A 17,448-nucleotide genomic window follows, 5' to 3' on the forward strand; every position below is an offset into this window, starting at 1 on the left:
CGGCCATGGAAACCCATTCCATTAAGCTCCCGTCGCACAGTTTTTGTACTTACATTAATGACAGTGGAAGTTCTGAACTCTTCAGCAATGGAATCAGCAGAGCGTTGGCGACTTTTACATGGTCTTCCACTTCGTGGCTGAGTTGCTCTTGTTCCTAAATGCTTCCACTTTCTAATAATATCACTTACAGTTGACTGTGGAATATCCAGCAGAATGAAATTTCACAAACCGTCTTATTGTAAAGGTGGCATCCTATCACAGTATCACGCACGGGGCTCTTCAGAACGACTCATTTTGTATCAAAAATATTTGCAAATGGAGACTGCATCGCTAGGTGCTTGATTTTATCCACCTCTGGCAACAGGTCTGATTGGGACACCTCAATTCAATAATTAACAGGTGTGGCCAAATACTTTTGTCCATATAGTGTAGTACTATGGTAAAAAACTGCTGCACTTTGAATCAGGTCCAGGGTGCTTTATTTTTCTCTGTTCCCTACTGAGTGCAAAAACAGGTACAAGACAATATCTAAAAGCCTTTTTAGGTCAAACATGACTGATCATCGTAAAAGAGAAAGTAAACACACTATCTGATATTAATATATCAAAGGAGATGGTTTATGGAACATAATACTATAGTTGAAATAAAGTGCTTACTTTTATAGATTTATATTACAGTAAGTATGTCCATCATGCTGACTGCTACCCGTCTCTAGCAGGTTCCCATGTCAGGAGAGATCTGCATCTCCATCTATCTTCTCTGTGAAACAGCAAAGTGTGACCATCTCGCTCCTTAGAGCCACTGTGTGTGAATGGTCAGTTACAACAACTGACATGCTGTGCTCTGCAGTTGACCTTTAGTCTGCATTAATTCTACATAGTTGACATCTTGAAGGTGTAGGGTATGACGTCAGCTGTATGTAACACAGGAGAGAGTATCTGCTCAATTCCAATTTACTTTATGATTGAACGTTTTTCGATAACTTAAATTCGGTGTTCAAAAGCTATATTGAAGCTTCTATCTTGTACAATATATAATTCATATATAAACATTTACATTTTTGAAACAGAACCAGAGAAAAAACAAGTCCGCGCTCGGTATATCCCATATTGTATATGGTACCAGCTGCGTGGCAATAAGCCTGCGTTCGGTATATCACATATTGTATATGGTACCATCTGCGTGGCAATATAAATGCTCATATATATATATACAAAACAAAAAGACAGTTGTCAGGGCTTATCCTTAAAACTGCAGATCTGTGTGTATCTAGCAAAATGAAAACATGAGGTATTAATTAGATAATATTTTGATCAAAACTTTTAAGCCTGCATCCCAGCGTCAAGGGACCTCATTATATGCAGATCCTACACTGACCTATATGCTTTAAGGCAATATTTTGAAACAAAACCAGAGAAAAAACAGATATGCAGTTTTAACGATAAACGCTGACAACTGTTTTGTATACATATATGGGATATACCGAGTGTGGGCTTGTTTTTTCTCTGCTTTTGTTTCAAAATATTGCCTCATTGTCATAGCAGCTGTCCATCAAGCCTATTTAAGGCACATTTGGGTGTGGCTCACAAGCCAGCCCTTGCTATATGTAAACCCCTATATCTGGGAGGTGAGTGATTTTAACTGCATTTTAATGGTGTTAAAAGCATATAGGTCAGTGTAGGACCTGCATATAATGAGGTGCCCTTGAAGCTGGGATGCAGGCTTAAATGTTTTGATCAAAATATGAACTATTACCTCATGTTCTCATTTTGCTAGTTACACACAGATATGCAGTTTTAATGATAAGCGCTAACAACTGTCTTTTTATTTTATTTACATTTTTGAGGTTAATTTTCTTTAAACTACACTTTTCTCCTGTGTCCCTTTAAGAGACTCAGATTAATTGCAGTCTTGTTTTTTTTATCACTAATACAGGCCGATGCAAACCCGCCTATCAGTTTGGCTGGTTTCAAAGACTGAGTCCTCTCTGGAATAAGGATACAATTGTCATAGAGACTGAGCAACATGACTATTGTAAAAATGATTGTGTCTTGTTGCACAATATAAGAGTGAGCTCTGAAGTATTATACATCATAACGTGTGCCTGATATTGTTCCCAGTCTAGGGGCGCACGCAGGATTGTTAGGGGGGGGGTTTCCCCCCCACACCCCTCAAAAAAGCATGCGCAGCAGCTCCGTTTTGGCTGCTCTGTACTATACAGTAGCCGCGGCGCTGTCAAAGAAGCTTCTGAGGCGGTGCTCTATACAATACAGCACCGCCGCGGACGCTTCTTTGACAGAGCCGCGGCTCCTGTATAGTACAATGCCGCTATGTGGGGCACTTAGTTAGCGGAGGGGGGGGGGTTTCTGGAGACCCAGAAACCCCCCCTGCGTGCGCCTCTGCAGCCAGAGTCAAAACAAATACTGCTGACAAGGGGCAAGTAAGCAAATATTACAGCGTCTCCTGTGGGAATATGTCCTGCTCCTTCCATCTTAGTATATTCCTTAGTGCTGTCCTTGAACATTACTCACAATGGTTTGTCAACTAAGTAGTGACAATAGCAGCAAAGTTAGATGGTCTCTCCGGAACACTTGAAAGGAAAGGGGGTTGTGATGTGATAAAGTGGGTCTCTATAGAAGGTGATTGGACAATACCCTCGCTACCGGGTAGTCAACCAGCACCAGAAGGGCAAACACAATATATTATATGGGGCCTGTCATATCTGCAGATCAGACTAGAAATGGTTAATTTAACAGTAATATAGGAACAACTACATTTTATTAATGTTTGACCAACAATAGCAAATTCTACTAGAAAATGAAGCAAATACCACAAAGCTGCCATATTAAACTTCAGCTTAGTTCTTCTGTAAATAAAGGGATGTATTGGTAATAAAGTTGAAAAAATAATAATAAGAATGACATTAATATCAGTCTTTTAGAGTACAACTGGAAAACTTTCAAAGCAGAGACATCTGCTGGTGGATTTGAAGTAAGCGTCAAGTTCCCTTGGACACCAGAATAAAGAGAAACACATTCATTGTTCCACAAAATGCCAGGCAATCTCACATGTGTATGGCAGCTGAAAGAAGCTTGCATTAATTAGCATTAAAACCACATTTAACAGGCTAACGCTACAGGGCTTGTATGCGCTACAAAGTATATTGTTCTAGGTCTAGACCAAGCTTATATAACCTGGGGGCGTTTAAAGAGTTTGGAAACTACAAGTCCCAGCAAGCCTACAAAATGCAGAGAGGCACAGGTTGTCTCCTTATGTGCTAGATGCCTTCTATTATAATTATTATCATTGATTTCTAAGGCGCCACAGTGCTCAGCATCGCTGTGACAGTGATAAAAACAGGACATAGAAGAAACAGAGACATATAAGGTAGACAAAAATAAATGCAGACTTAAAAATAAAGGCTAGGGAGGGCCCTGTTCATGAGAGAGATTACAATCTAAGTGGAAGAGGACACAGCTGAAACAAGAGAAGTGAGTGTGGTTCACTCATTGGAGACTGAGATATAGTTGTGAGGGCGCATTAGTGTGAGTAGTATAGGTGGGACTAGGGAAAGCGCTGGGTTCTAAATGCATTCTACAGCTGACTGACCTGAGGCTCTTCGATTGTGTTTGCATCGTGGCTGTAAACAAGGTACTTGGCAGTTATATCTGTGATGAAGTCAGTATCACATATGTTGGGTATTTCAAGGTTTGTTTATATAAGCCTGTAAAGAAAGCTGTCACAATTAGGGGGTAAATGTATTATGCGAGATGAAAAAACCGGAGCATATTACATTTACCCCTAGGAGTGAATTCCAAGACGTTAACTGTGACTGGAATATCTGCTCTCTATACTAAGGACTGGGATATCAGTACCCCCCCCCTGCTGTGATGGGGATACTTGTACTAGTCTGAGATCATCCAATCATATCTCTCTGAGGTCTGAACCATCTACCGCAGCACTTGATGATCAATTGGGCCTTTTCCAACAGCATTTTGTTATATACAACTTTATTTAGTGTAAATAACAACAAACACACTGATAGGTGGTCATTTAAAAAGCACAACATGGGATCTGTACATGGAAAAAGCCTTTTATCTTTAATGTGACTTCACATGAATGGATTCACAGTGAGTTGCGCCTATTTATGTGGCAAGATGGCATCTCCTGTGCGGGAGCAACTTCTTCCTGATAATGGGAGGTTAAGAGCATTTGAGGTGGCAGTGTTCAATACTTAGTGGTATATTTACTAAACTGCGGGTTTGAAAAAGTGGAGATGTTGCCTATAGCAACCAATCAGATTCTAACTGTCATTTTGCAGAGTGCACTAAATAAATGACAGCTAGAATCTGATTGGTTGCTATAGGCAACACCTCCACTTTTTCAAACCCGCAGTTTAGTAAATCTAGCCCTAAGTATGTCATATAGTGTCTGCTTACAGAAATTAAAGAAGAGTATTAGAAAAACACAAAACCAATAAATATGACTTATGACATAAAGGAGGTCCTGACATCCCATTTTTATAATGATTTATTTAATACTGTAATGAGGGTTCTATGTTTACTTGGACAAATCAGCAATTTCATGCGGAGAACGTCAAAACATACAAGTAGGTAGTGATTTGACATAACCTTTTTTTTTTAAGCTTTGAAACCCTGCACAGAAAGTTCTTACAGATCACTATACAAAACTACTAGAATAAACATTCATATGACTGGGGTTTTTCTTCACACATGACCCTTGTGTCCAGAGGCGGAAAGCTGAGGGCCCCGATGCAGGGAAGCGGGGAGGAGGGAACCAGGGGCCCACAGCGCGCTAGATCGCCTTGCACGAGACCCCAGTACTACAGCAATTAGCTTGTATCTGGGGAAATACAGAGCATTAGTAAATGAAATTTATGGGTAAATGTATCAAGCTGAGAGTTTTCCGGTGGGCTTGAAAAACCAATCAGATTTTAGCTATCATTTACTTAGTACATTCTACAAAATGACAGCTAGAATCTGATTGGTTGCTATAGGCAACATCTCCACTTTTAAAACCCGCCGGAAAACTCTCAGCTTGATACATTTACCCCTTTACTCTTTCAGGGAGATTGCAAAAAGCTATAGTGTGTTGTGGATGTTATTCTTCTGATGAAAGTACAAGCAGTACTACAACTAGCCAAGAAAAAAATACTAAACCTGATTTATACTGCCCATTTGCATGGACTGATTTCTGGATTTCATCTGATCACATTTGAGCTGCAAGTCCTCTTTTGAAAACATTCATAACAGCGTCTGTGACAGGGTGCCCTGCACTACAGTTGGCAGCAGGAGTAGTGAGAACTTTCTATTTTACACAGTTAGCCTGACGGGAATAAGATGTTCCTTACCAAATGAACTTGGTCAGCTGTGAATGTATCAACATACATCAACTGGCCTCGGATCTATATTCTTTTAATCTTCATTGTTGCCATACAAATTGCAAATTATTAAATGTATGCATTTATTTAACAGTCTTTGATTGAAAAGTGTTATAATATTTTTATAAATTGTTTACATTGTAATCTTACCACCCGGATAGTACGCTGATAGTGTTGCACAAATACAACGGGAGGAGAACTTCTGAGCATTCCAGTCTGCACATGCTCAGATGAAGCCTCAGCTCTGCTCTACTGAGAGGGGGGCTCATGAGAGAGTGGCATTGCTGAGCCCCTAATCAAATTTTACTATAGGGCCCACGGATGCCCGTTTACACCCCTGAAAGAAAGTACTACTTTTTTTAATATAATTTCTTAGATTTTGGGCATTTTGTTCCAAATTGTGGAAGAAAACCCTTATTCAGAAAATCAAAAGCCAACGGTATTCCTTATACCTGTTAGACATACTCCTCTAACTAATATGATGTCACAGACACAATATTTAATATTTTACAGGAAATTACAAATGTGGGGCCAGTAGCTGTATCCCAACAACACACATATAGGTCATATGAAGAAAGCGATAATCTCCGTCATCACACGCAGTGCCACTGGAAGGTCCGTGGGCGCCCTGGGTGACCATCCAAGGGTGTTGCTCCCCCATTACATCTTATATTGGCAGGTAGGAGGAAAAGATGGAGGCAGAATCCTCTGCTCATGTCAGAATATGTGTCCGGCGTTGGGCTGTGACATCATAACCCCCAACCACGCTCTCAGTCCACCAATAACATTGAGGAGCAGCAACCAGCTCACAGATAAGAAGATGCCGACTGATGCTTATCTATGTCAATGGCCAAGCATGGTATTCTAGGCTATACATTATTTGTAAATCACAAAACGTAATTTAATGCCATCATGAGATGGGGGTAGCTATACGAGGACAATGGTGGTACTTTGCATAGGGAAGCTTCACTGGAGGGCCTTCCGGCAATGGTCTTAACTGGCCCGGGAGCTTTGATAAATAGAAAAAGCCATAAATCCAGCTTTCGCTATTGATAGATAGACCCATTAATATTAGTGCACTGTGTGATCATATTATCAGCGACTTTACTCCTCCCTCTAAGATCATGGAGATTGGAGCTCTAGCTCTTTTAGGGTTATTCAATGCCGAACTGCTCAGACCTTTACCCCCATTAAACATTTATCATAATAAAACACTTTACCCAGTCAATCAAGTGTGGACTAATCATGTGACCTTTATCTTTTATTCTGCCGGCAAGCATACTGAGAAGGTGGGACAATGTGAATCAACATGGTACAATTCGAATGGGTGGTACAGTTTGCATTTCAGCAGGGGCGCACGCAGGATTTTTAGGGGGCGGGGCTTGCCTCCCACAGAAAAAAGAAAAAAAAAAGCGTTTCGGCAGCACTGTACTATACAGCAGCCGCGGCGCTGTCAAAGAAGCATCCGCGGTGGTGCTGTACAGCACCGGCGCGGACGCTTCTTTGACAGCGCCGCGGCTGCTATATAGTACAGTGCCGCGATGAGGGGCACTTCGTTAGCGGAGGGAGGGGTTTTTGGAGACCCAGAAACCCCCCCTGCGTGCGGCCCTGCTCAGCAACCATTTGAACAGATATATTCAGAGCTAATGTGACATTCCAATTTACACTCCTGACAAAGCAGTTGTTTTTATATAAAAATACATTTTACTACTTTGTTCTGCTTAATTGGCATAACGAACCTAAGTGTGTGCATGTGAGCTCCACTGGGGCAGGGACTGATGTGAGTGATTAAACTTTGTCATTATAAAGTACTGTGTAATATGTAGGCAATATATAAAATAAAACCTAATAAATAACTGAGAGGTACTGGGATTAACGGCAAGTAAACTATTGTACACTGCAGTGATTATCTTTTATGTCTGGAGCCGTAACTTAGAATTCTAGTGCCCTGGGCGAGAAAGACAAATGCCGCCCCCCTAGCCCTCAATTTTAACCAAATTAACATAAAATATTCCTAAATTGCGCCCCCCTTCAGCGTTGCGCCCTGGGCGGTCGCCCCTATTGCACAGCCCTAGTTATGGCCCTGCTGGTATGCATAATGGTGGCTGGAAATGATATGTAGCAGCGCTGTAGAGAATTGTGTTGGATATATTTATCTTTATCTTTATCATAGTCAACAGGCATCTGGTTTACCTTCCCCAGAACACATACATAGGCTATTGAAAGAATATAGTCTGGACATAGGTTCTGCATGTACCTGTTGCTTCAATTGATGAACTAGTCTGTCCTTCTCTCTCTTCAGAGCTATCACTTCTTCCTGGGTTTTCTTCTTCTTTGAGGCAGATAGTTCTAGCAAGGCGATGTTAGCGTCCTTCTCACTGATTGCAGCCAACAGTGCTTGCTGCCTGTAAATATATAACCCCAACGTTTAGATCATGCCATCGGTACATATGTATAATATATGCAGTATCTTATAATTCACATGGAGGAAATGACATCTAGGGCTAGATTTACTAAACTGCGGGTTTGAAAAAGTGGAGATGTTGCCTATAACAACCAATCCGATTCTGTTTATCATTTATTTAGTACATTCTGCAAAAAATGACAACTAGAATCTGATTGGTTGCTATAGGCAACATCTCCACTTTTTCAAACCCGCAGTTTAGTAAATCTAGCACCTTGTATCTAACTGGCACAAATTATTTCAATTAGAATTGAGTTTTTCTTAGTATACATAACAAACTACTATTCACATCAAGAGAGATCACTGTGGCAGGCAGCAGTCTGCAAAAACTGATATTGTAGAACTGATAAAGTGATTGAACACATTATTTTTTGATGACGAGTGTGACTGGGCACCTATCGCATAGTGTGATACCCTCCGTTCACCTCTAACAATGCTGTGAAGGCGAATAGACAAAGTTAATACAGCATAATCCAGCATATCCTCTGCTGTTTGGAAGGTGCCAAATTGTGTTATTTAAGTGGAAGAATCCATGGCACTCTAAGGCAGTCTTTAGTTACTTCCTGACTTATCCTAAGATACAATCACAACTTAAACTAATCAGAGATGCTGAAAACCAAACAATTCCCTGCTTTTATTTATTTAGCATTTATACAAACCAAGCCTATTTGACACATGAATTCTTGAAGAACAAAAAGAAAAATTATTAAATGGAGTTTATTATGACAAAAAAAGTCACAATGCTTATTGAATAAAAATGGTGATAAATAATTGACATACTGAAATATAAATGCAAAACAATTTTATTTAAAATGAAACAGGAATAAAAACAGAAATGTTTATAGTATACCCATGTAATTTTGCTGCCTGGGGAAGGCTAGAAGAACTGGACAATTCATCATTAGAAAAACTCCTGATCAATTTTGAATTTAAGCCCTTTTAAAACAGCTTCTTTCTACCCAAACCCCCTTTTGTTTGTGACCTTGCTGAAAAAAGTGAGTGTATGCTAATCTGTTTACAACTGTTGTCCAGCCCATTCTGTGCAAAAAAGTGCTATAACTAAGATATCTCTCATCGGGAACATAACAGAAACGTAATATTACGTCCATTAAACAAATAGTTATCATTCCTCACACATATGCATAGGAAACATCATTATGCAATATAGATTCCTTAGGAAGTTACGTTATTCCATACTTACTGATGGGGTTGGTTTCTATTGATGGTGCATATTATGTTACTAGTTCCACTGTCTACAAATATGTACAGAGGTCTCCCAAAACATAACATATAACAGGTAGTGCTTTGATGTATTATGTTCCTTATTTGAATATATAATGTCCTTGGAATGACCCTACAGGTGCTTTCTAGTAAAATGAATTTCTAATATCTTTTAGAATCTGGGGGTGTTGCAATAAACCATAGTTGGTGGCAAATAGGCATCTTTGCAAATACAATTCAGTCAGGTGACAAGAACCTGGCCATCGCTATCAGGGCCGCCTTCAGCAATCATGGGGCCAAGTACGGGCCCCCCGCGTCCCCCCCCCCCCCCCGATGAGCGCCCTCCCCCATGAGCAAAACAGCAACACATACTTACCTGGGGCCCCGCTGGTCTCCGCTACTCTGTCTTCAGCCTGGCTGTAATCATGTGATTTGCCTGTGACAGCCAGAACACATGATCGCAGGGGGGAATGAATCCTCCACCCCTGCGATCGCATCCTGGTGCCTGGCTGTCACGGTGACAGCCAGGCTGAAGACAGAGTAGCGGAGACCAGCAGGGCCCCAGGTAAGTCTGTGCTGCGCTGTTGTACCGGGCCCCCTGGTGAGCCCGGGCCCGGTACAACAGTACCCCCCGTACCCCCCTGATGGCGGCCCTGATCGCTATACATTACCCCCAGGTTTACTTACACTCAGTGATCTGCTACAAACAATGTTATCAAAACCCATGTGTGTCTTTGGGAGATCTCATGATCACATTAACATATTATTTTTCTAATTCCAAAGTTCTATATTGCCATACAACTCAACAGATAAAAAGAGAGATAATACCCCAATTTAGAGACAATGTTTATTTTCACTGTTGTTTTCTAGAATTATTCATGAAAATATATGGTTATATTTTATATTGACATTTCCAAACACATGAAATGCATATTATATATAGATTAAATTATGTTATTTTAGGAGCACAGATAAGAGTGCAATAGGGACTTGTCTGCCTTTACTGATTTCAAATAAAAATAAGTCTTTTTTTAGGTTTACATATATTCTGTCTGTAAAAATCCCCAAGCCAAAAAAAATAGCTTCTTGAGAAATCGTTAGGGCCATTTAGGAAAAAACAGCTAATTGTTAATTGCTATTATGTGCGTGCATGTTTTGCCAGGCTGCCTAATTACCACCTGTGCTAGTAACATCTAGTCTGGAAAAACAGCAACACATAATTATGCTTTTTGTCATGATCAAAGGAACAATATTGTGTAATGAAAATCGTGTTTATAATTACACCCTGTTCTAACTTGATAACCATACTTACAAAGGGAAGCTAATCCTCATAGCTGGGCCACATTCAACTACCCTTTAAACCAGTTCACCTAAGATGGAAGGTCATGAAACATACCATGAATATATTGTATATGCATGGAAAACATAGTGTACCACAAATATTTGTGGCATTTATTTTCCCGCGTTTCATACACATAAGCATTAAAAAAAAACCTTGTTGCTTTAAAAGAGCCTTCAAAGCATGTTCTCAAAGCATCCCTGCAGCATAGTGTACCATGTCATTTATAAGCGCTCCCACAAAGCTCCTTTATGTCACACCAAGCATTGACACCTGACACTGCAAGCAAACACCAAGCATTGACACCTGACACTGCAAGCAAACACCAAGCATTGACACCTGACACTGCAAGCAAACACCAAGCATTGACACCTGACACTGCAAGTAAACACCAAGCATTGACACCTGACACTGCAAGCAAACACCAAGCATTGACACCTGACACTGCAGGCAAACACCAAGCATTGACACCTGACACTGCAGGCAAACACCAAGCATTGACACCTGACACTGCAAGCAACAGTCGAATTAATGGAATGTGAAACAAACACTTGTTGTAAAGTGTGCGAGTACAAGTCCATTCACTTACATTATTATTTTGATTATTAGTAATAAAGGACATTTAGCACACTTTAAGAATGCGCACTAAACATGCGATTTCAACTACTGGGTTAAACGAGCCCTAATTATAAAGTAAAATATAGGTTTTCATCTGTGGGATTCAGGTATTACTTACCTGTATGCATTTATATGAGTGGGAGCTGACAGGTAAAGTGGACCTTGGATTGTTTCTAGGGGTACAAGGCCCAATAACACTATTTTTTATGTTCCTTATGTATCTGTTAAATACAATAATTAAGGGATGAATGTGTAGTAATATTTTTGAGCCACATTATTTTGATTCATAATTGAGGCTAAACTGAGGATTTTAGGAGAAACCAGAAAAGTTACATTTAATAAAAGGGGTGATTGTAAAGTGGTAGGAGGTAGGGTGTGACAATTACAGTTATGTACAGTGAGCTGCCTCTCTGCATACCTAGATACAAGGGGCTTGATTCATCAAGGCACACATACTGAGCGCAACCTGCGTTTCTTTTAAACGTACATAATTCGGGCATGCGGAAGCGGATCCGATACGTGCGCTGATGAACTCGGGTGTAGGTCTGTTCAGTTCTACTACACAAGACACTGCGGGACACGTCCAATACTTATATGGAATATAAATTCGCAAGTGAGCACACAGCAAAAAATTCAATTAATGCCACCTGCTAATAATATAGGCAATAACTGTATAAAAAAACAAAAGTTACATATATACATGGTCATATTATTGGGATCAGATGACCTTGACCTTTTTAATACACTTCTATTTGTATTTAATGTTATTTTGGCTTTAATTTCCTTGGGCTTTATTTATCAAAGAGAGAAAAGCCCTGTCCACGTGATAGCTTTCCCCATGCAAAGTACATGGAAGCCTATGTAACAAAGATTGTGGCAGTACACGTACCGCTGAAATCCTTTGTCTGCTATCACTATCTCAGGATCGCGATAGCAGGAGATATTCAATTATAAAATAGGAGGTTTTCTATCGCTGCTATAAGTGTCCCCATAGTGTTTACTGTCCCATACAGCACCCATCTCCTTCCAAAGAACGTCTTTCAATTTTAAAGACATGTGATAATCTTCTTCCAAAACAACATCTTGGGATCAAGTGTATTATTAATGGCCAAATCAAACATATTAAAATATGACAAACATGCAGGCAACGGAGTGGTAGCCACAAATACATACTTTCGATTGCAGCCTATACACATTGAAAGTATAAATCTATGTCTAATACAGGCATCCCCTTGTACAAGGCACAAAAGAATATATTGAGGTCCCTTTAATCTGTGAGGCCAACAAAATCTAATCTTTATTTTTCAACAATTTAACCTGGAAATTTAACTTTGGTTTATCAGATAGTAAATATTTGGGTGAAAATCACCTTGAAACCTTGAGTATGTATATACAATATATATATATATATATATATATATATATATATATATATATATATATATATATATATATATATATATATACATACATATACATAGTACATGCGCATACACATATATGTGTCTGTGAAGAACAGGGCTAGATAGCTAATGAAGGACATACATCTATAGCTTTTCAAACACTCCATATTTAATTGTAAACGTTCAGAAAAGGCTGTATGACCATGATAAAAACTTTCTATTAGATGAAATGTAAATATTTAATGCTAGTACTTTTGAGAGAGAAAAGAAAACATCTTGTCTGGCCTACTCCAAAATTAAAGGATGAGGATTAATTTAAAGTAAACACTAAAATTTCTCTCTGAATGCACATGAGCCATTATTTATTGCAATTGTTAGGTTAATGTACAGACTCAGTATGTAATTCTATAAGTCTATATACTGGCTATGACAGAAACATAGACCATATTGTAGACAGCGAACCAAACAAAAGTGGGAAAACTGCACCACAGATCCCTGAGAAATACATTGTAGCCTAATGTCATTCACTGTGGCATCAACGTACAGGACCGAGTGGGTTAATGAAAAAATATACTGTCGATATAAGTAGGTTGTTTTTATTCCTTCTGTATATTTGTATGCATTAACACGATTGGGCATACCACAATGTCCAGGTTTATAGAAGGTATTTTAATTAGGTGTATTTTGCTGAAGTCCTGATCTTAAACATGTATCAACTAAACAGGCCCCGCCCATGTGTACCATGTGACTCATTTTTAAAATAGCGGAATATAAGACTCCTATTCTGTACACTCTAGATACACCCAGACATGAAGTACAACTCATACAAAAACAGGTTTACACCTCAAACAACAAAGTGCCGGTATAGATCCTTGCAGTCATTTGTCTAATATAATTAATAATATGAAAGCAAACATAAGAATATTTGATTGGGGCAGCATAGTGGCTTAGTGGTTAGCACTTCTGCCGCACAGCACTGGGGTCATGAGTTCAATTCCCGACCATGGCCTTATCTGTGTGGAGTTTGTATGTTCTCCCCATGTTTGCATGGTTACAGGTTATTTGGCTGCTATCAAAATTGACCCTAGACTGTGTATGTGTGTGTTAGGGAAGTTAGCTCCAATGGGGCAGGGACTGATGTGAGTTCTCTGTACAGCGCTGCGGAATTAGTGGCGCTATATAAATAAATAATGCTAATGATGATTGGCTGTTACAGGCATCCTGCTATAGAAGAATACGTAAGTATATAATTGGTTATTTTGCAAATAATTTAACATCTCATATCTTATAAATATAATATGAATGTTGGATCTCCTAAATCTAAAAAGAACAGTTCGGGGGAACCAAACGGTTCCTACCTGTCACCAAATGCAACGTTTTTATTTTCGTGGCATATGCTGAGGATCAGCAGAGGGTTCATTAACAAGTCTTCATCTTCTAAGGAGAGGCTAATCTCTTACTGTTGTTTAATAAATGTGGTTAATGAAAATAAATTTTTCAACCATTTATTACAGCGATACATTTCTGAAAATATCTCTGTGTTAATATTTAGAAATACTAATCCGTTCCTCTGTTAGAAGATTGCCTTTCATTTTGGCCGGCTAATCTGCTATATAAACAGCCGGGTACGATTTCTCCCAAACTCTGAGCAAACACTAATGTATCCATTGAATAAATGGAAAGTTGTAGAATCGAGTCTAAATTGAAAACATATACAGCACCATACAGGAATGTGCTGCTTTATTTTCCATTTTTACCTTATAAACATACCCCCAGTTTGCAGATAGTAAAATGTCTGTATTATGCCTGTCAGACAAGTTTTCATTTTATATTATACAAATGTATCTTCATAAGGTTTAATACCTTTCAAACTATTTAGTGTAGCTTATGAATAATGAACAGAATACGAGTAGTGCAATTTAAGGTGAGGCGTAAGAAAAAGTTTCTTCTTTACCAAATAATTTGATTTTTTTTTTCTTCTATTGTATATTATAAAACTGGTCTATTGCATTCCAGTAACCATCTGCAGAAACGTATAATAAGGAAGTCTGAGATTCCAGAACTAATAAAGAGCATAATGTAAAGCTGGGTGGATTTTGGAACTAATCACGTGAAATATTGCAGTATTTTTCCACTTTTAAATTGATAATTGGACAGTACGCACTGATTTTTAACTCGGTACTGCAATCTCAGCCTTTGCCAAATGAGAGCTACCATGATGGGGTGATAATGCGCTGTATTTTCTGAGAGCAAAGAAAATGTTAATGGAATCGCTCTGTCTTTAGTGATTGTATTACATTCCATCACAGAGCACATATTAAAATGAAACATGACACAAGTGGATGAGTACAGAGTAATGCGCAACATCAGATGAGTGAAAAAGGTACTTACAGCATCACAGTTAGCAGTAAAGAAAATCTCCTGTAGCATATTTGCTGTACTTGAATTACTCAACCAGTTTAATCCCTTCATGACCAAACCGCTTTTCAGGGTTTTTTTGTGTTTGTTTAACCAACAATTAACTTTTACCTGTTTTGTGTACTCTACCCAGTTTCACATCGATTTTTTTGTGGCAGATAAGGTTTTCTTTTGGTAGCACAGTGAAATAATGTTTTATTTTAAGAGCATCACATGCAGAGGGACCACTAGGGACTAATAGGCCTTACAGCAAAGTTTTAAAGGGCCTTCACCATCACCCGACACCCAGAAAAAAACACATTTATTAAAGTCCTTATTAGCTTGTCCAAAGTGATGAAAATGATTTCGACAGTGTGCTATAGCAAACTTTAAATATTGAGCTAAAGAGGCTTAGCCATTATTATGATTATTATATTATTATTAAAGAGTACAAACAGTAGACCATACAGGGTAAAATAGTACAGAACAATAGTAATACAACGAGAACAACGAGTAACACCAAGGGATATGATTTCTAAACTACGAGTGTAAAAAAGTGGAGATGTTGCCTAGTTATCATTTATTTGATACATTCTACAAAATGATTGGTTGGTTGCTATAGGCAACATCTCCACTTGTCAAACCCGCAGTTAAGTAAATATATCCCCAAAAATCCAAAAGCTCCAAGTATAGCTAGTACAGTGAAGCTGTAGCAGAAAAATAGGTGTAGAGACAGAAAGGGAAGAGGGCCCTTCTCGAAGAGCTTACATCCTAAAGGGAGGGCAAACAGACACCAGGCACAAACGGAGTCAGTGGAGGGGATCTAGTGCAAGAGGAGCGTGTAAAGGTACAGGGGAAGAGAGAGATGAGGAGATCAAGCATGTAGAGATAGGTGGATGGCAAATAGGCTTTGAGGAACAAGTGATTTAAGTGCCCATTTGAAGGAGCACAGATTAGGGGGATAGTCAGATAAAATGAAGGAGGTCATTCCAATGGAGAAGGGCAGTGTGGGAGAAAATTTGGATTCTGGAGTGGGATGAGATGATCAGAGTGGAGGAGAGGCGACTGTCATTGGCTGATTGCAGGAAAGGGAGGGAGTGTGAATGTAGAAAAGGCTGGAGATATATGGAGCAGTGGAGTGGGAGAGGGCCTTGTAGATGAGGATGAGAAGTTTGAAAATAATTCTGTAGGGGGAAGGGGAGCCTGTGAAAGGCATGGCAGAGAGGGAAGGCAGAAGAAGAGCGGCGTGAAAGGAAGATAAGTCTCGCAGTTGCGTTGAGTATAAACTGAACGCGTTTCGTTCAGTTTGAACTTCTGAATTCCTCCTGATGAAGTTCAAACTGAACGAAACGCGTTGAGGACCACAACTGTACTATCTGAGACCCTGTTTCACTGATCTACCCTGGGAGTAACAAATGAAGATATCACCCTTTCCTGAGCTTTTGTATGGAGCCTATAGAGGGACATTTTTAACTACCTCCAGGGATATGACTACCAGTGATCTTGCCTGTATATTATACAGATAAGCTTATATTTATTATCTTCATTGTGAATTTGCATTTCATATTTTTAATCTGCTGAATAAATTGTTTGCAAAAATACTACACCATATGGCTTTCTTATATCTTTCCTACTATTTAGGGGTGATGCAGCAGTTATTAATAGAACATACTATATTTGCATCTTGTCTCTGCGAGCAAAGGAAATCACCACCTGGGACGACTGAGGAGCCTATATACAGATAAGCTGTTATTTTACTTGTTTCTGGTACGCACACTACTACATTATTAATCTGCACAGTGTCTCACCTGATTTGCTGATATATGCTGCTATCCACCTGCATTACTATTTTTCTCGGGATTTTATGTTCTCTGGACTCTCTGAGCTTACTGACTATATATACACAATTATCTGTTTTTACACCTGAAGGCGCCGTCCTTCCATAACTTATCATTTTGAGATATATATATATATTTATATATAGGCATTTGGTTTGATTTATGGAGTAATGTGTTGTGTTTTAATAAAGTGATAGTTTTGTAGGTACAACCCAGGTGTTTGTGAGTGCCATTCTGCCATATTCCTTATATGTGTGTATACATATTTTTTTATTGTTGCATTTTATAATTTGGCACCCCCGATTGTCTATTGTTTTTATTTTTACCATCTGGATATTTTGTCTTGCTAAAATGGAAAATGTTGTCTTTCCCTAATGTAGAGTGCAGCGAAGCACTGTGGTGCCTTACAAATCTACGATAACAATAATAATAATGGAGTTCTATGACCAGCTTGGGCTAGAGACATAAGGAGTGGGAAAGTGTGATTTGGTGCTGGATTGAGTAAATGAGTAGTTAAATCTGGAGATACCTATAAAAGTTATCTGTAGCATCTCACATTTCCAAAGCATATCTGTTTGAAGGAAACCCAAAAATACCAATACAGAATGTGATATAGCCACTCAAGCACTATGGCCAATCCAGGGATACCAGTGTTCAATTTACTATAGACTTGCGGATCTATGGTAGGCTTTTAAATTAGGCAGCACAAATCATCCTCCAACATTTGGGGAGAAATAGCTGGGATTGAATTTGAAATTAGATGATTA

At 39.0% G+C, this 17,448-nt stretch overlaps 1 protein-coding gene across 3 annotated transcripts in view; it reads right to left on the minus strand.

Annotated features, from left to right (window-relative positions):
- Positions 1-17,448, minus strand: part of ERC2 (ELKS/RAB6-interacting/CAST family member 2) — an 804,554-nt gene that overhangs the window by 254,848 nt on the left and 532,258 nt on the right. For all 3 annotated transcript variants that reach the window (XM_075183253.1, XM_075183252.1, XM_075183254.1), the window contains one exon: positions 7,659-7,806. In XM_075183253.1, the coding sequence (XP_075039354.1) occupies positions 7,659-7,806 (148 nt within the window). The remainder of the gene's footprint in view (positions 1-7,658; positions 7,807-17,448) is intronic.

Source organism: Mixophyes fleayi, chromosome 8 (genome assembly GCF_038048845.1).
Source record: "Mixophyes fleayi isolate aMixFle1 chromosome 8, aMixFle1.hap1, whole genome shotgun sequence".
NCBI classification, from domain to species: Eukaryota; Metazoa; Chordata; class Amphibia; order Anura; family Limnodynastidae; genus Mixophyes; species Mixophyes fleayi.